Source organism: Kwoniella bestiolae, chromosome 1 (assembly GCF_000512585.2).
Source record: "Kwoniella bestiolae CBS 10118 chromosome 1, complete sequence".
Taxonomy (NCBI): domain Eukaryota; kingdom Fungi; phylum Basidiomycota; class Tremellomycetes; order Tremellales; family Cryptococcaceae; genus Kwoniella; species Kwoniella bestiolae.
In genome coordinates, this window is record NC_089241.1 from 7,426,098 (window position 1) to 7,444,157 (window position 18,060).

At 47.7% G+C, this 18,060-nt stretch overlaps 6 protein-coding genes and 1 non-coding gene across 7 annotated transcripts; 4 read left to right on the forward strand and 3 right to left on the reverse strand.

The window, feature by feature from the left end:
• Positions 1–519: 519 nt before the first annotated feature.
• On the forward strand, positions 520–1,962 carry I302_102787 (uncharacterized protein; the record flags this gene model as incomplete). The annotated part of the gene is made up of 5 exons (XM_019188159.1): positions 520–594; positions 729–965; positions 1,049–1,524; positions 1,627–1,723; positions 1,813–1,962. 5 exons carry the CDS (start codon positions 520–522, stop codon positions 1,960–1,962), a joined length of 1,035 nt encoding a protein of 344 aa, XP_019051037.1.
• A 548-nt stretch (positions 1,963–2,510) lies between these two features.
• Positions 2,511–4,389, forward strand: I302_102788 (uncharacterized protein; the record flags this gene model as incomplete). Its single annotated transcript, XM_019188160.1, has 10 exons — positions 2,511–2,828; positions 2,969–3,204; positions 3,270–3,283; positions 3,350–3,434; positions 3,497–3,535; positions 3,591–3,617; positions 3,677–3,742; positions 3,807–3,894; positions 3,953–3,997; positions 4,153–4,389. 10 exons carry the CDS (start codon positions 2,511–2,513, stop codon positions 4,387–4,389), a joined length of 1,155 nt encoding a protein of 384 aa, XP_019051038.1.
• A 227-nt stretch (positions 4,390–4,616) lies between these two features.
• I302_102789 (uncharacterized protein) lies at positions 4,617–5,905 on the reverse strand (the record flags this gene model as incomplete). The annotated part of the gene is made up of 8 exons (XM_019188161.1): positions 4,617–4,775; positions 4,837–4,951; positions 5,019–5,071; positions 5,124–5,157; positions 5,207–5,319; positions 5,382–5,577; positions 5,630–5,758; positions 5,826–5,905. The coding sequence occupies 8 exons, from the start codon at positions 5,903–5,905 to the stop codon at positions 4,617–4,619; spliced, it is 879 nt and encodes a 292-aa protein (XP_019051039.1).
• Positions 5,906–6,793: 888 nt separating this feature from the next.
• On the forward strand, positions 6,794–8,551 carry I302_102790 (uncharacterized protein; the record flags this gene model as incomplete). Its single annotated transcript, XM_019188162.1, has 5 exons — positions 6,794–7,008; positions 7,072–7,359; positions 7,421–7,571; positions 7,637–8,161; positions 8,240–8,551. The coding sequence occupies 5 exons, from the start codon at positions 6,794–6,796 to the stop codon at positions 8,549–8,551; spliced, it is 1,491 nt and encodes a 496-aa protein (XP_019051040.1).
• A 460-nt stretch (positions 8,552–9,011) lies between these two features.
• I302_102791 lies at positions 9,012–9,105 on the reverse strand. The gene has a single exon. It is a non-coding gene; the product is annotated as a tRNA-Ala (tRNA).
• Positions 9,106–9,851: 746 nt separating this feature from the next.
• On the reverse strand, positions 9,852–14,033 carry I302_102792 (uncharacterized protein; the record flags this gene model as incomplete). The annotated part of the gene is made up of 5 exons (XM_019188163.1): positions 9,852–10,013; positions 10,070–13,027; positions 13,082–13,378; positions 13,431–13,727; positions 13,782–14,033. 5 exons carry the CDS (start codon positions 14,031–14,033, stop codon positions 9,852–9,854), a joined length of 3,966 nt encoding a protein of 1,321 aa, XP_019051041.1.
• Positions 14,034–15,240: 1,207 nt separating this feature from the next.
• Positions 15,241–17,893, forward strand: I302_102793 (pre-mRNA-splicing factor CLF1; the record flags this gene model as incomplete). Its single annotated transcript, XM_019188164.1, has 10 exons — positions 15,241–15,306; positions 15,369–15,531; positions 15,583–15,689; positions 15,737–16,222; positions 16,272–16,596; positions 16,650–16,765; positions 16,813–16,992; positions 17,045–17,428; positions 17,481–17,622; positions 17,679–17,893. 10 exons carry the CDS (start codon positions 15,241–15,243, stop codon positions 17,891–17,893), a joined length of 2,184 nt encoding a protein of 727 aa, XP_019051042.1.
• Between the last annotated feature and the right edge of the window lie 167 nt (positions 17,894–18,060).

Sequence of the window (18,060 nt, forward strand, 5' to 3'; positions counted from 1 at the left end):
ACTTTTGTAATTGACTCTTCTCATGAGTTTTATGTATCATTATGCATTTATGCCATGTCGACTGGAGATTGGATTGGATTTCTGACCTTGCACGTGCTTTCCATGCTCTTGCTCGCTCGGTAAAAGCGGTCCGCCATAACTTTGCCACATCCTTTCAGGAACCTCATGTCTGCTGTTATATATCCGGATGGAGAGATGACGAGATACCTTCGGACCAATATTTGGAGGGATGGGTTTATCATACTTCCGAGAGATGCTGCTATCAGGTGGTCGGAGTATGATTTTCGCTCTTTGCTCATGGGTGTTAGGTAATGGTTTGGTAGGAATGGAAGAGGTCGGGTGAGATACCCGAGAGGAGGAAATGTTGGGAGGGAGGTAAGATGTTTAAGTTATAAAGCTCAGTGGGTTGGTATTTGTTATTTGTTGTTGTATCTTTGAATCAAATTCATCTCATCTTACTTGTATCTGCCCGTCCTCTCATCTGATAACTAGTACATAACCTAAACAAACCAAAGCAAAATGGTCGACGCTGCCAATGGAACTTCTTCAAATGTGGTACTTATCACCGGGGCCGCAGGGTGGTTAGGAGGTATTGTGAGTTTTTGGCTTTCTCGCTTTCTTTGCCCAGCCTCGTCGCCTGGTCCTACTTACCTTGCTCTTCTCTCTTACACTGAGATGCATCCTTCTAAGCAGAAGAACCCATGCTAATTCTGTATACACGGCTATAGCTCGCCTCGGAACTCCTCTCCGACCCCAAAACACCAAACGTCAAGCTCATCTTGGCCGATATCGTCGAGCCCCAAGCTCCCAAGGGATCCCAGGCGCTCACTTTCAAAGCTGATTTGACCAACCCGGAGTCGATCGCTGGGCTGTTCGATACCGAATTTGGAACGCCTGATACCGTGTATTGTTTCCATGGGATCATGAGTAGGGGGAGTGAAGATAACTTTGATTTGGGATTGAGGGTGGGTCGTTGTGTTTCATACTGCCCAACACTGTATCCCTAGTTGCATACCACCGGCTTGAGCTGACTCTCTCCGTGGATTAGGTCAACATCGACTCGATCCGATACATGCTCGAAGCCGCCCGAACGCGAAAGACAGCCTCCGGCGAACTCATCAAATTCATCTTCACCTCCTCTCTCGCAGTGTACGGTGGTCCCCTCCCTCACGTCGTCGACATCCAAACCATCGCTACCCCCGAGGGAGCCTACGGTATGGGTAAGCTCTCGTCCGAGCTGCTCGTCAACGAATACTCCCGACGAGGATTCGTGGACGGTCGAATCCTCCGATTACCCACTATTGTCGTTCGACCCGGTGTACCCTCCGCTGCTACCTCCGCTTTCATCTCTGGTATTATCCGAGAACCATTACATGGTGTAGAGGCCATCTGCCCGGTGGGTAATGGATTTGACTCACCCGAATTGGACTTGGCAGCTTGGGTGGCTTCGCCGGAGATTACTATTCAGAATTTCATCATTGCTAAGCATATCCCCAAGGAGAAGTTCTTGGCTCATACTAGAGTGTGAGTGTCTTTTTCACCGGATTATCTTCTGTGGTGGGGGAACATAGATGTGATATGGAATACAAGAGAATCCTTATGCTGATTGCTTGACCTCTTACACAGCGCCTACTTGCCCGGTTTCACCACTACCGTACGAGAGGAACTCGAAGCTCTCGCTACTGTCGCTGGTAAAGACGCTTTGAAATTGATCACTTTCAAGGTGAGTTCTGGATCCTCTCTCACTCACCTTTTGAGGTCGAATCGATTTCAACGAAAGACTGCGATGCTGACTATGTGGTGAACGCACAGGACGACCCTACCAACCGAAGAATCGTATCCTCATGGCCCGCCCGATTCAACAACGAATACCCCCTCTCGCTCGGTTTCGTAGTTGATCAAGGAGGTATGGTACCCATCGTGCAGAGATTCAAGGATGCCGTGGAAGCTGGTCTCGCTTAGGGTGTTTGTAGGATTGTAGTGGTTTCATCAGGTCATCATGTATCACATATCACATTGAATTGTTTTTTGTGCATCTGCATAGAACACGTTCATGTAGTGGTTAAGCATATCATACAAGCACATTCACCTTGTGCATGAACCAGGAGTCCACCGCCGTAAACGACCGTTCTATCTTTAGATCAAACCATACGTCATAATGCGCCGTGCCTTGATGTGATTGACATGTTTTAGGTGAAAACCTGCGCCTTGGTTCCCAAATTTCACGTCATTTGATCATCACCAAACTACTAGTAAGTAGTGTAAACATGCGAGTTGAACGAAGCACAGAGCGAAGGGCTGGATTGTTGTTTTGTGTGCTGGGACGTCATTTCGACCTTTGGATGAAAAGGAAATTTTGGACCTATAACAAGTAGTGATTATAATCCAGTTCAACTCGTTTCATCCTTTCTTCCCCATCTACCAAGCCTTCTTCATCGGTACTACTGTATCACCATACAAGTGTTCCGAGGACCACCAATCAAGGCCAACGCTAGTATCCTCTAGTCACCATGGCCTCACCAAGAGTTTCAGCCGAACCCACCCTAACCGAGAAACCTCGAAGATCCCTCTTCGGTGGAAACAAGCACAATGTCAAACAACCCATTGGTACGGCCCCCGCCCCCGGTGTAGTAGGGACTACCGAAGCTGGGTTTCCCGACCATGCTGGTCAGGCTCAAGCCAGACAGGGCGGATTCACCCATGATTTCAAGTTTGGAAGTTGGATACGACTCCACGCTGTGGACTTGATCACTATGGCTGCGATGGGCGCGATTGGTCTGGGAGTTTATGAGGCTGATCCGGCTCCTACGAGGAGTTTCCCCGTTTTTGTAAGTTTGTTTGCTCTTTTCGTGGAGAACCACTCTCCTACCTTCCTGCGCCATCATCCAGTGACGTGTCTCACAGTTCCTCCTATGCTTGCTGTGCTTTGGACGGCTCGTTGAGCTTATGGTAATGTCGATATTCGCAGAACATCGATGGCTCCATCGCCTACCCCGAATTTGCTTACCCTCTCCGCAAAAATATCATCCCCATTTGGTTGGCGGCCTTGCTCGCTTTTATCGTGCCCTTCGCATTCTTCGCCTTATTCCAGATTAGAATTAGAAATTTGAACTCATTCTTGGGTACGACTATGGGTTTGTTGGAGAGCTTGATCACTGCGGCGGTCTTTCAGGTGTTTCATAAGTGGTTGATCGGGGGTTTGAGGTAGGTGTCTGCCGTTCCTCATAGGTTTATGGTTTATTGATTAAGGTCGTTTTTGTCGATTGCAGACCACACTTCCTAGGTATGTAAATGTAATCTCAAACTCCCTTGCCCAGATGAAACCTAACTGACCGACTGGAGCTTTTAGACGTCTGTAAACCTGACGTGTCGCAGCTCGTACAATCCGGTGATGGGTTCAGACAGATCATGTATACTAGGGCTATCTGCACTGGGTGAGCAACTGTCCTACGAAAGAAAATGGGAGAGCTCTTCATCTGATTATACTATGTCTCAGCGATCCCGATGAGATTAACGACTCGCTCGAAAGTTGGATGTGAGTTCCAACATCACCTCACTAGTTGTGGAACGCCAAGCTGATCATGCCACAGGTCCGGTCATTCCACTGCTGCTTTTGCGTAAGTCACCTACACCTTAATACGTACGAGTCAGTTCAGCCCACTGACATGCATTGTAGCGGTTTCGTCTATCTCTTCTTCTACTTCAACGCTCAGTTGAAAGTCATGGCCGACCACCGACCAGCGTGAGTATCCCAAGTCCGAGGTGATATATAGCTTTTTGCTGAGGGATTTGGTATCGTACTACAGATACTGGAAGATGATTCTCACTATCGCCCCTTTGCTCGGTGCAAGTTTGATTGCGGCTTCATTGACTATTGACGAATACCATAACTGGGTAAGTGCTGGGTGTTCAGAGAATAAGAGTCAACGCTGACAGGTTCGTCAATTGTTAGTATGATTGTGTCGGCGGGGCTCTCACCGGAACTCTTTGTGCTATCGTGAATTTCGTCTCCCTGCCCATCCTTCGCCTCCCCTTCCTTTCGCCTTTGCTCTCGCCTTTGCTCTCCACTTCTCAGCCCCTGCTTTGCCCCCTTCCCCTTGGGACGTCACTCCCATCTTTTAGTGGGACAAGAAAGCTGATCCGCTCACCCAGATCGCATACAGAAAGACTTTCGCAGCGCTATGGGACTTCCGATTCAACCACATCATGTTACCTCGATCGACCTCGCTATTCCACCGAAGAGCCATCGACGGTGAAGTCAGTACATCCAGATTCTCATACACCCCACAAGAGAGTATGATCCAGCGACCCGCGGCTGCTGAAGGTGGTTGGAGAAGGGACTGGGGGAGTGCTGGTGCGCCGGGCGACGCTACGGCTATGATGGTATAGACTTTGGGAGTCTGTTCTTATATCAGGTCATATATAAGCCCCTTTCACAGGTGGTGGCCGCCTTACAATCATCCTATAATTTTTATAATACACGCATAGTCTCAGGCTCGTCATGCAAGATTCTTATATCATAAAACTTTACTACTGTTGGGTGTGGTGTGGATCGTGATCACCGAATATTGATACTAAGTAACGATGCATACACTACGGACAACAAACCATACCTCCTATGCCTTACCACTCGATCCCAGAAGGTTCATAAATCGGTCACACACTTTAGCGAAAGCCTCTACAGCCTCTTCTTCCGCATCTGGGAATGCCTTGGAGGCGAGGGCTTGAGAGTACGTCTCGACATATGGATCACGAGCCCACGAGTTGATGTTGAACTGTAAGTTAATTGGAAAGATCAGATCTGGCTCCTTGAGATAGTATGACGCTCTAACGTACCTTTGACACACCACTCTTTACGAGATCTGTGAAGAGCTCGTCGGGAAGCTCATCGGTACCGTGGGCGCAGAGGTAGGGGATCCGGCCCTTGAATCGTTGTTGCAAGTCCTTCAAGCTGGATAAGGATTATTAGTGATCAGCTAATGGTAAGGCATCTTGACTCGAGTAATGGTGTGGCTTACATTTCAAGCTTGTATTTGGGTCCTCCGATGAATTTGTAACTTCCATGCAAGTTCTGTGACCGATCTGTTAGCTACAAGTCTACAGCTAAACCCAGAACGACTTACACCGTATGAAGGAGCCAAGATGTGGGCACCGGTTCTATAGAAAGGTCAATATTGTACCTAGTATGTCCATCACTGGCACTCACTCCTTCATGAAATTCTCGGCGTTTGCAGGATCCGTCAACATTCCACCGGTGATCTCTCTCAATCCAGCTTCTCCACCTTCCAATCGACCCAATTCTACCTCGGTAGCAATGCCCTATAAGCGGCACCCATGAGCCCCTACCGAAGTTTTCCAGGGTGAAGGCTGAAGGCACTCACCTGAGCAACACATCGCTTGATGTATGGAACGGCAATAGCGATATTTTCCTCCTCGTTGTCCGCGTGACTCGCATCAACCATGATACTATCGAATTTGATACCTTCTTTCTCGGCAAGACCGATAGAGAGCTCCAGATGCTCGGCGTCGGTGGCGTGGTCGAGGTGTACAGCGATGGGGACGGAGGCGTTGTGTGCGCTACATGTCGCTATCAGAACAGTCCAGCGGTCTTTTGGCAGAAATCGCTCACAGAGTTACACAGTACTGTAAGAAAGGTCCTTTTCCAGCTTGCAAGGTGATAGGGAATAGCTGGAGGATAGCTGGGGAGTTGTTTCGCTCAGCGGCTCGGACAAGTCCTTTGGCCATACCTGCGTCGTAGCTATGTCATCGCCAGACTATCAGTCACTGATCACTGATATTCCTCTCAATCCCCGCATACGACGTACCATGTCTGAGCGACGATACCGTAGCCTCCGGCCTCGGCCTTGTTGAGGATATCGAGAGTTCGGTTGTTAGCGAGGGTCATGGTGGTGATGCTGGGCTGTCTGAGTAACTTGACGATAGTATGTTACAAGTACAACTTTTGCTAGACTGTGACAAGTTTTATTGAAGTTCTCTTCCAGACTTTGCAACCTATCACGGTCCCGTCACACGTCACAACATGACATCGGAAGCAGCTGGTGGAGGATAGGAGGAATGGGATGAACGAAATCCATCGAGGTGATTTCCGGTCTTTCGGTAGCCGGACCGACCTGTCAGATATGTTCTTCCAAGTCAAGGGAATGGTGTTAAACATAACAAAGAGTCAAATCACGGCATGGCTCTCAAGCATGTGAGGCTGGGGCAGAACCAAATGGATCAACATCGCTCCTTTTGGCAATAAGCTTTCTTCCATCCGTTTATCGTTTAACCGAAGAACGATTTCCGGTCCATTCAGCTTCGATCCGGAATCATACAATCTTGGTACAGGGGATGATATCTTTCCGGGTGGCCAAGTTGTCATTTGCTATCGCGCCTGGAAAAGGAAGAACTGTTGGGTGGTTTGCATCATCTTCTCCAGGTGCCCCGTAGACAAAACCCACGGTACCCCTCACATTCCACCTTCCGGGGTGATTTGTGTATTTCTGGATACAGTATTCGGCCGGAGGGGGCCAAGCTTCCTCGTAAGGAGAATATCGGGTCATCAGTCTTTGTCAGTGAAACAGCGGAAACGAACTTTTGGTAAATTGGAAAAACACATCAGAAACTTTAGCCGCTCCTTTGCGAGGATTTAATATTTAAAGAAGACTCCAAGGGGCTCAACTTTCCCCCTTTTTCTTTTCTCGAACCAATTCACTCAAGAACTTCTAACTGTAGTCTTGACAAAACAATCTTACCACCCCTTGACCCTTATACATCTACATCTTCATACACCATGGCGACTCAAGAGCATCTAGACGCTGGACCCAAGAAAGTAGACGAGTGGCACGAGAACGATGAGATCCTCGATCAAGACGCTGTGGCTCTAGCCTCGCAATATGTTCCCGGTTCCGCAGAAGAGAAGGCCTTTGTACGAAAGATCGATAAACGAATTATCCCCTGTATTTGGGTTCTTTACACCCTTTCTTACTTGGACAGAGCCAACATTGGGTGAGTCTTGAAAGCGATCCCTCGATTGACGTGTTATCTTACTGAACTGCGATCCGTGTATAGTAATGCCAAGACTGGTGGTCTCGAGAAACACTTCAACTTGACTTCTCAACAATATTCCATTGTTCTTTTGGTGTTCTTCATCTCCTATGTCATCTTCGAAGTCCCCTCCAATCTTTTGATCGCCCGAGTCCGACCTTCCCTTTACTTGTCTGGTCTCTGCATAATCTGGGGTGGTGTCGCCGCCTTGATGGGTGCCACTCACAACTACCAACAACTTGCCGGTGTCCGATTCGCCCTCGGTGTGCTCGAAGCGGGTTTCGCTCCTGGTGTGGCTTTCTACCTCTCTTCGTGAGTACAAATTGGCAAGCACATTGACCGATCGGGACTGACTTAATCTGCCCTCCCGCAGATGGTACAAGCGATACGAACTTGCCACTCGATTCTCAATCTACTACACTGCAACCGCTATTTCTGGTGCCTTCTCAGGTCTCTTGGCTGGTGTCATCACTCAACATCTTGACGGAGCAAGGGGGATCGAAGGTTGGAGATGGCTTTTCATCGTGAGTCAGACGCGTTTGCTCGTATTTGCGTGGGAATCATTTGCTTACTCTGCTTCTCTACCCAGATCGAAGGTGTTGGATCCTCTTTCGTCGGTTGTTTCACCTGGTACTTCATGCCCGATTGGCCATCCACCACCAAGTTCTTGACACCTGAAGAACGACTCCTCGCTGCTCAACGACTCGCCTTTGACGGTCTCGCCAACACCGGTGGTGCTCAAGGTCACATCGGTCACTGGCAAGCTATCAAGATGGTCCTTGTTGACTGGAGAACAGGGATGTTCGTCTTCCTCTACATGCTCTGTACCGGTGCCCAGACCATTCAATACTTCGTACCCACCTTGATCGGCGCTTTGGGCTGGACGGGCTACGTTGGCCAATACCACACCATTCCCCTCTATGCTTGCGCGTTTGTCTTCATTCTTGGATTCTGTTTCACTGCCGACAGACTTAAGAAGAAACCAGAGGCTATCGTTTTGGCATCTTCCCTAGGAGTGATTTTCTTTATCATTGTCACTGCTACCACCAAGCACATGGTCCAATACGTGTTTATCATCCTTGCTTTCGGTTGTGTTTACGCTCTTCCCCCTCTTGTGAGTCCACGTACCTTTTTTTGCTATGATTTTTTTACCCTGGAGCAGCCTTCGCTAATCACCCGCTTCTTCTTGCAGATCCTCACCTGGGTACCCAACGTCATCGGCCACCCAGCAGAGAAGCGAGCAGTTGCGATTGCTCTCGTCAATGCTCTCGGTAACTCCGCATCGATCTACGGTGTCTTCCTCTGGCCCAAGACCGATGCTCCTCGATACATCCCCGGATTCTCAGCCACGACCGTTTTCCTAGGTTTGATCGCCATTGGAACCCTGGTTATGAAATTCTTGCTCCGCAAATACCCCGCCGAGCAGATCGACGCTGAGAAGGTCGTCATGGAGGAGCTTGAGAAGCAACGTGCTCAGGGTAGACTCCCCGCTGCTCAGGCTTAAGTTGATGGGTGCGATATGCGGTAAATAGTCAGTTGAAGGGGTGGTAGCGATTGTGCCACTTTCGACGATGGAGTGTGGTTTGATGGGATATATGTAGTTTCGGATCCTTCCCTGGTCGGTTTGAAGATTGGATTTATGTATAATGTATTCATGCAGGGTTACGTTTGCTCCGTTCCGTTCTGAAGACGTTGATTAGCTTTCACTTGGTGTTTTCACCTGACGTATCATTGAACACTGAGCTTTCACTATTCAATGAAATCTATGTGAGGGTTTCTGGCGCTGTTGCGATGAGTTCTGGTGGATCACAGAACGTAGGTCAGCTTAAGTGTCTCGTGTAGACCGATCAGCGTTGTCAGATTGCGGAACCTGACTGGCGGACGAAAGGTGATTCAGTTGTTACAGAAGGAGAACCCAGGGGCAGAGGTGACACAGAACGTCAAGAAAAAAAGAAAAAAAAAGTTGGAGATGCAGGGAATTGAACCCTGTACCTCGACAATTACTTGCGTTAATACGTGATTGCAAATGACGCGCTCTGCCAAATGAGCTACATCCCCAAAACTGACAACATCAATTCGCACCGTACATCAGTACCATACTAATTTGGGTGTTCTTCGCAAGCCTTCATCCAACTCGTTGGGATATGATTGTCCCCGAAAATGTATGAAGCATGTGAGAGTACTTTCATCATCGCGTATTCCTGAGCTCTCCGCAAAAATTCTCAGGTAAGAGGGGATCATCTGTCTTAACAAATCTGCACAAACTCCATGAGTCACTCGAAAGCAGGACACAGTACAGTTATAGCAACAGCGACAGTGAAAGTCGCTGGGCTCAACCGCCTTTGGTGCTCAACATCACCCAATTGATCATTGTTGGATCTGATATCATGTATGCATTTCAAATTTTGGTCAATCATTATTTGCAATGGTCGCTATCATGACTTTACGCTGGCATTCGGATTGATTTTAGTTCATTGCTTCATATGACACAACTGTGGTAGGTGCTGCCACAACTGTTAAAGCTTAGTGGGTTTATGGCCACCGCTCTTGAAATGACTTATATTCTTACATAACGATCAGAATCTGACTGGGCCCTACTTAAATACACATTCGCCTTTGTCCCTGACCTCTGCAGGTCATTCAATCGCCACGGACACATCTCTGAAGGTAATCATCCAACAGTGTAGCATATCATCGAATGCTAATTCTCTTTCATTGCTCAAACGTTCTCGGTTGGCCCGTGGTGTGCGCTGCATTAATGAAGTCCTACTCTACAAAATCAAACGGTGCGACGTTGATATGATCTACTTTCTTCTAGTGCTATGAACATAAGGAACTTTACTGTCCCATCGCATTTCCCACACTGGACGAGGGAAGGGTTGGAGATAGTGCTCTACCAGTATTCGACTGACCATGAAACTTGGTATATCCAGCCAGTCATTGATAATCCGCTCGGTCTTCAAAGGCTATGAGATTGGCAACCTATCAGCACGTCATTTTCGACTCATGGTTGTTCACCTACTTCGTTAGACATGGACCCTCCCCGAGAACACGAGTGTTGATACCATGCTGCCGGAGGTTGTACTCTAATAATATCACACGTCTCGTATGTGGCACCACAAGTGGCGATCCTAGGTACATTTCGATCATGTGGCATGTTTCGTAACCACTCGAAAAACGAGGTTGTACCCTTGGTAGCTATCGCGCTCTCTTTGGCTTTAGATGGTACGCCCATGGACAGAGAGCTAGGAACAGTAGTGAACTGCAAGTGATAGACGTGTAAGGCTGCGATCAGCTGATGATACGCGTTTGAGTCGGTCTTGTTGACCCAAATTGACGCATCTTGATCAACAGGGTACGGAAGTGAGATTCGATGCTTTTCCAGAATTGATTTGACGTTTACAGTTTTGATATTTGGTATCGAATCTAGGTGTGCTTCTGTAATTCCTGGTACTTGCAGAAGTTCATGCAAGAATACCACCCTGTGCAGTGGTGCGAACAGCTCCATTGTAAACTTCCTCTTTGTCGTTTCTGGATTTAAGCTCCCTTCGCCGACTGTGCAAAGATGATAGGCATTGCGATTACGACCTGATAATTCCCATAATCCACAATGTGTACACTTTCCAACTTTGTAGCTTTCATGAAGCATGTTCCACTTCGTACATTCTGATACTGTCCCAATATGCTCTAAGATCTTAGACTCGAGATTGAATGTTTGATGATGTTCCGCATCGACCGAGATATCCCTTCTTTCTTGCCTAGACTGCGCAGAACGAGCTGCTGAAGCAGCTCCTGCTCGCACACCAAATTCCTCCCTATTCGTTCGAGCATTGACCATAGCTTGAGGTGTTTTGCCATATGTGTTCAGCAAAACATACAGTAATCTATTTGGAGCGAGTGATTGGAACCAGCTACACCATTCATCACTTCCTACAGTCATTCCTTGAGGGCATACCTTTGAGGTGTCGTAGGGAGCATGTCTTGCGATGTGATCCTTATACGTCCTGATGATCTCTTTCATTTGTTTATCTCGCTCTTCTCCGTTGGGTGCAGTCCTCATACCTCCGTTACTTGTTTGACCTCGAGAAGTTGCTGCTTGATCCCGATTGGACATGACATTAGCTTGTCGAAGAGAAGCGATTGGAGTTTGAATTTGCAGTAATTTTGTTTTTGCTTCTTCCATTTTTTGAGTGAGCCCGATGCTCTGAGATACCTCCTCAAATCTTTCCCTAATCTTGATTAATTGTTCATATCGTGGTGATAGAGACAATTCTCTTTCGTCTTTACCAAGATAGCTTCGGGTGACCAGAACAAGTAATTGAGTTCTAAGGAAGACGAGAAACCAGAGATGATGCCGCACCACCCCTAGCTGCGGATCGTATTTCAGTCCGCCGGGATGAGGACGAGCAATAGATAAAGCTAAATCATCTGCGTTTGGTCCGTAATGAATCAGGCCAGACTTCCCAATCTGGTCGATCAGTTGCTTGGGTGTCAGTTCTCCAGGTTTGATGGGATTGAGTCTGTAAACATCGGCATTTCGATCCCCCCCATAGACCGATTTCATACCATTCTCTTTCCATACAAGATGAGCGTTCAGCGCGGACCATGTGATGAGGACGTATGGGTTGATTTTTCGGATACATGAGCTTGCGAAAAAAACAGCTTCACTCCACAGTCTATTTGGCAAAGAAGTCGAGAATACGTCGATGAAACCACCGTATTTCTGCCTGATTACTTCTGAATCAAGATCACCATTCAATTGTACACTTGGATCCACCAAATGAAGGTAATGTCTTTCCGTTTGTAACGCTCGACCTGCGTTGTGCGCCCAAGGACCAGCTATGCGACCGAAAAATTGCTCTTGAGGCGTATCGTCTGCTAGGGTAACCACTAAAGATCTTCCTTGAACGGTACCAATTGTCGAAGCCGCAGAAATAGTATGCCTCAATGGGATTTCACCTATAGGAGGTTTGATTGTGTCTGATTCCAGGTGGCGTTGCATAAAATACTGCTGCCCGGCTAATAGAACGTTTCTAACCCCAGATAAGATCTTCTCGGGTACTTGGGGATCAAGATATGGCAGAAAACCAATAGCTCTTACACCACTCTGATACATCTCGAGCACATCCTTCGGAGGCGTATAGTCGGTTGACCAACCACCCAATTCCTCGTTCAGACTAAGTCCGAGCACTGAGATCATATGCTTCTCCACATTTCCGGACCAGGAATTATCTCTGTACGATTCAACATCTCGTACCGATGAGTGATCTCTAAAGGCCATAGATATAGGCTTCTTCGCAGAGGTAGAAAGGAAGTTGTTATAGTGCCTTTGGGTTAAGTCCTTGTCGTCCTCTAATCTTCCTTGAGCCGTGGTGGTGCCGGTTAGCCCAGCGTAGTAGATGAAGAATCTCTTTCTGTGCCCTATAGATCTAAGAGGTAACTCTTTGATAATCGATGGATCCAGGAAGCTCGACAGGCTAAGAGACCCAGCGACATTCTGAACTGCGAGTACTTGATCGACTGTGTCTTGCAGTTCTACTTCACTTGCTCCTGCTAACATCAAAACATTGATACACCAAGGAAGCTTAGCAGGAAAGCCAACGGCATATGCATTGATGTCCTCTTTGAATTCGGTCCAATTTTCGTAAATCAACTGTCTCATGTAGAATATGTGACCTGTTTTTGGAGTTCGAGTATCCCATTTTGAGGAGAAGATGTCTTCGGATGTTACATCGTAGGTGAATGGATTGGTGATGAGCTGGGCCAGGGTATCGTGACCTTTTTTTAGGAAATCTAATGCTACGTCATCTGCGGGAATCATTGATTGGGAGTTGGCAGCGCGATTGATGTTGATTGTGGTTCGTATCAGCTCAGCGGAAGAGATTGGTAGTTTCTGGGCATTTGAACAGCTGATTCTGTGGAAGATTTCGGTTTCGTATTGCCCGAAGTGATTTTGACAAATCAATTGTATAGCGAGAACCTGTGACGATGTAGTGAGAATGTATTCCACTGTATTCTCTCGTGATTGACTCACATATTGTTTCTGTTTAGGACTCAAATTCTCTAAAGTGAGATTATCTTCGATTCGTACACTAGCAAGTGTAGCTAGCTCAACCACTTCATCCTCCTCCTCCAGATGAATAGCATTCTCTACTTCCTCATTCGCTTGCTCCACGGTATCGTCTTCGACACCTAAGTTACTTTCAGATACATCTTCGGTGAATCGATCTTTGATGATTGATGCCGATCCAGCTCTGGGAGATGTGGGTCGTTGTCTAAGTAGCGGAGAGGGGGAGGGGGTCCAGTCCATGTTGCTGCTTCCTGTCGAGCTCTGATCAAAAATCAATCAACCAGCTCAAGGCAGCGTATGCTATGCTACTCACATTTGAAGTGCTCACCCTCTCCGGCCCCTTGCTTTTGCCTTTCAACCAAGGCGTAAGAGTGCCCGTTTGGAGAATTCCAGATTGAATACCTGGCTCAGTCGATTCTGGCGCCTCATGCCCCTCTTTTGGTTGGAATGGGAGGATCTCAACCTCGTCAGACGAGCTATGGGATGAATCGATCGAAGGAGAAAGACGAGAGGGTTTATGAGTGACGGCAATCGTGTGTCTGCGAGTTGGTGTTTGAGGGAGTCTCAAAGAAGCAGAGCCTGCAATGGGGATGGGAATAGGTAGGGGGAGCTGTGCGAGTAGAATGATCAGCCATGCCTGACAGCTAAGAGGCCAAGTACTCACTGTCCCCGCTACTTGTCTGTCATCTTCGGGCAGTGCAGAGGCCCGGTCTACCACGTTCGTGTCGAGCTGCGCTTGTATCTCTTCAGTCATGGGGATTGGTGGAAATGCAGGGGATGAGAGGGAGGGAGGCGCAGATAGCCCGTGGCGATTAGATGGGTTCGAATCATTGATTGTCCTATGTACAGGTGATTTGGATCGTTTAGTGGGTCGGTTGCTGGGGGTTCGATCCTCGCGGGTGGTGGTTGGAGCCATAATGAGCGGTGAGGTGTGGGTAACGTGGGTAGGCAATAGCCAATATAGCTCTTGATGGAGAGTACGCGAAGTGAGATGCTCGATGAGTGTGGGATATATGGTAAGGGCTGCTGGCAGATATGTTATCGTGAGGTGGGTTCAAATCCGCTTAGGTATCTTGAAGGTCGAAGAGTAGCTGGAATGGGAGAGTGATCCAGTAGTGCACCAAAAAGACCAATTAGGAAGCTGACGAGATAATCTGGATTACTGGATTCCTTCGTATTTCGTCCTCTTTGGTAGGCTGACCTGATTTGTTTGTACTACTGAGCCCAGGCAAGTTCTCTGACGAGGGCGTCAGGACAGAAGCTGTTGTACGGAGAGGAATCGAAACTTTGATACGAAGTTTATCCTGTTCAAATTGAAGAATTCGTGATAGCAATCGGACTGAAATGTAGATGGTAAATGATGGCTCCAATGTATCTGAATATAGATCTGGAGACCTAAGAACGATGGATATGGTTTTGAAATGACCAGCGACGTTTAATCGAGTTGGTTAGAATAAATCTGGAATGGAACCAGGATGAGCTATTCTACAAGCTGTATGGTGAGTATCACATCTTGTACCATTTCTGAGCGCTAGGGTCGCATGATTCCATCATCAAATGAGTCAATACATAACTTGTATGCTTGCTCAGTCAGTATGTAATCATTAACGATCAATCAATGAGAGAGACTTTGACCTCGTTTCATATACAGCGCTGATCATTCCGTGTATCTTTCGAAAATCCAGGATAACAGCGTTCAGAAAGCAATACGGCAGAAACGCAGAGCTAAGCTTTTCGCTATCCTTCACAAGTACCTTTATTGATATCCATAGCTCAAAGGATATGTCTTGGTTATTAGCTTGTTGATCTCGAAAACGATTGATACAAGACCTCAACCATCATTTCCGAACTTCGCTTTCACGGTTTTATCTAGCTACTGCAGACGGTGTTATCTGAACGCCGAGTTGTACTACACACGAGGTTCGGGTGTGGCGTTGCACGTTGGATGGAGCCGATCCAAGGGCTTATTCCCAGACCCTGATGGCTCGATCCGGACCTCGCCGCCTCTCACCTCTGAACAACTTGAGTTGTATGGATAAAGCACTTCAGGTCATTTGTCGGATGATACATTTCAGCATCTCTCTCGTGCATACTCATTCATTCATCGTACACCGCTCCGCATCATGTCGGGAAGAGACGCTCGGGATCGAGCTCCACGAGTCAAGAACAGGGCCCCAGCGGCGGTTCAGGTGAGTTCGCATCGGTTTTTGCGGGAGTTTTTGACTTGCTAACGTTTGACGTTAACATCTAGATCACCGCCGAGCAACTTCTTCGAGAAGCCCAAGAGCGTCAAGAACCCTCCATCCAGGCGCCAAAGCAGCGGGTACAGGATCTTGAAGAGCTATCAGAGTTCCAAGGGAGAAAGAGGAATGAGTTTGAGGGGAGGATCAGATACTCGAGGGATAGTATAAGAGGTATGTCATGTTTTCCCAGAGACCATGCGATGTATGCTGATAGTTTCATAGCCTGGATCAAATACGCTCAATGGGAATCTAGTCAGTATGAGTTTGAAAGAGCTAGATCTGTGTTTGAGCGAGCTCTGGACGTTGATCCTAGATCGACTGAGTTATGGGTGAGTACCCTGTCTACGTGAATTGTAATCTGCTGACCGTTGAACAGCTCAAATACACTGATATGGAATTGAAAGCTCGTAATATCAACCACGCCCGAAACCTATACGACAGAGCTGTCACCCTCCTCCCCCGAGTCGACGCTTTGTGGTACAAATACGTCTACCTCGAGGAGTTACTCCTCAACGTTCCTGGGGCTAGACAAATATTCGAGAGATGGATGCAGTGGGAACCGAATGATAAAGCTTGGCAGAGTTATATCAAATTAGAAGAGAGATATAACGAATTGGATAGAGCCTCAGCGATATACGAAAGATGGATTGGGGTTAGACCTATACCGAAGAACTGGGTGACATGGGCGAAATTCGAAGAAGACAGAGGTCAGCCCGACAAGGCTAGGGAAGTATTCCAAACGGCTTTGGAGTTTTTCGGAGACGAGGAAGAACAGGTTGAGAAAGCTCAGCAGGTGTTTGCGGCTTTTGCAAGGATGGAAACTAGGTTGAAGGAGTATGAGAGGGCTAGGGTTATTTATAAGGTATGTCATTCACCCATCCAGCCTTGATATGTCGCTAACAATTCCACAGTTCGCTCTTGCTCGTCTGCCACGATCGAAATCTGCAAGCTTGTACGCTGCCTATACCAAGTTTGAGAAACAACACGGTGATCGAGCTGGTGTAGAACTTACTGTCCTTGGTAAACGACGTATACAGTATGAGGAGGAATTAGCGTATGACGGGACGAACTATGATGCTTGGTTCTCACTGGCTAGATTGGAAGAGGACGCGTATAGAGCAGACAAGGAGGACGGAGAAGATGTGGAGCCTACGAGGGTGCGAGAGGTGTATGAGAGGGCCGTGGCCAATGTGCCACCGGCTTTGGAAAAGCGATATTGGAGGAGGTATATCTATTGTAAGTGAATTCAGAGATCCGTTCGGACATTCTCTGATGCTGACCCAACCCAGTATGGCTACAATACGCTGCATTCGAGGAGATTGACACGAAGGACTTCGATCGAGCTAGAGATGTGTACAAAGCTGCTATCAAGCTTGTGCCGCATAATACATTCACGTTTGCCAAGGTGAGCTATCCTGTTTGAGAGCTTACTTCATGCTGACCTCCTACCAGTTATGGCTGTCCTACGCCTACTTCGAGATCCGACAACTCGACGTCACCGCCGCACGAAAGGTGCTGGGAGCTGGTATAGGGATGTGTCCAAAGCCCAAGCTATTCTCAGGGTATATCGAGTTGGAAATGAGATTGAGAGAGTTTGATCGGGTGCGAACATTGTATGAGAAGTTCCTCACAGTGAGTACACTTACTATTGGTAACTCCCAGGGCCCCGCTGATAGCCTCTTAGTACGATCCGTCGCTCAGTTCCGCCTGGATCCAATGGACACAAGTCGAATCCGCCGTGGAAGATTTCGAGCGAGTCCGAGCAATCTTCGAACTTGCCGTTCAACAGTCGTTGGATATGCCCGAGATCGTCTGGAAAGCGTATATCGACTTCGAATCTGGTGAAGGCGAGAGAGAACGTACGAGATCGTTATACAAGAGATTGCTCGAACGAACCTCGCACGTCAAAGTGTACATCTCTTACGCGCTTATGGAAGTATCTGTGCTTGGTGGTGGGGAGGATGAAGATGGTAATGAGATTGAAGGTGAGGCTGGTGATCCTGAGTTGGCTAGAGCGGTGTTTGCAAGAGGATACAAAGATCTCAGGGCTAAGGGAGAGAAGGAAGATGTAAGTGGTACTCTCTTTCGCAGATGGAATTCCATTCTGACATCCTATATAGCGTGCACTCTTGCTGGAAGCTTGGAAGACTTTCGAGGAGCAACATGGTTCTCCAGAAGATCTGGCAAAGGTCGAAGAGATGATGCCTACTACTCGAAAGCGATGGAGAAAGGCGGAAGATGGCAGCGATCTGCTGGAGGAGTGTATGTGCATTTCGTTGATCCGTACCAGACACTTCAAGCTGACTTGCCATGGACAGACTGGGATCTCATCTTCCCCGACGACGAACGGGATGCCAACCCCACATCATTCAGGTTCTTCCAAGCCGCTCAACAATGGGCTGCTCAACGTGGTGGGGACGAGGGAGAGGGTGGTCTGTCGTACGACTTGCCCTCTGATTCTGATGACGAGGACGAGGATGAAGGCGAAGGTGAGGGAGAGAAGGATGCAGAGGCGATGGACGAGGACGATTAGGGGTATGTACGTTGTCGTAGACATCATGTATCGGAATATATCACATGACTTGGATACAGTATACGTGGACCTTCTCCGTATGTTTCAACTAAACTCTTGATGTCTTTACCAAGATCAACAGACCTCAGTGAGCCGGGCTTACTGGAAGCATTTCCATCTGCGGCCAC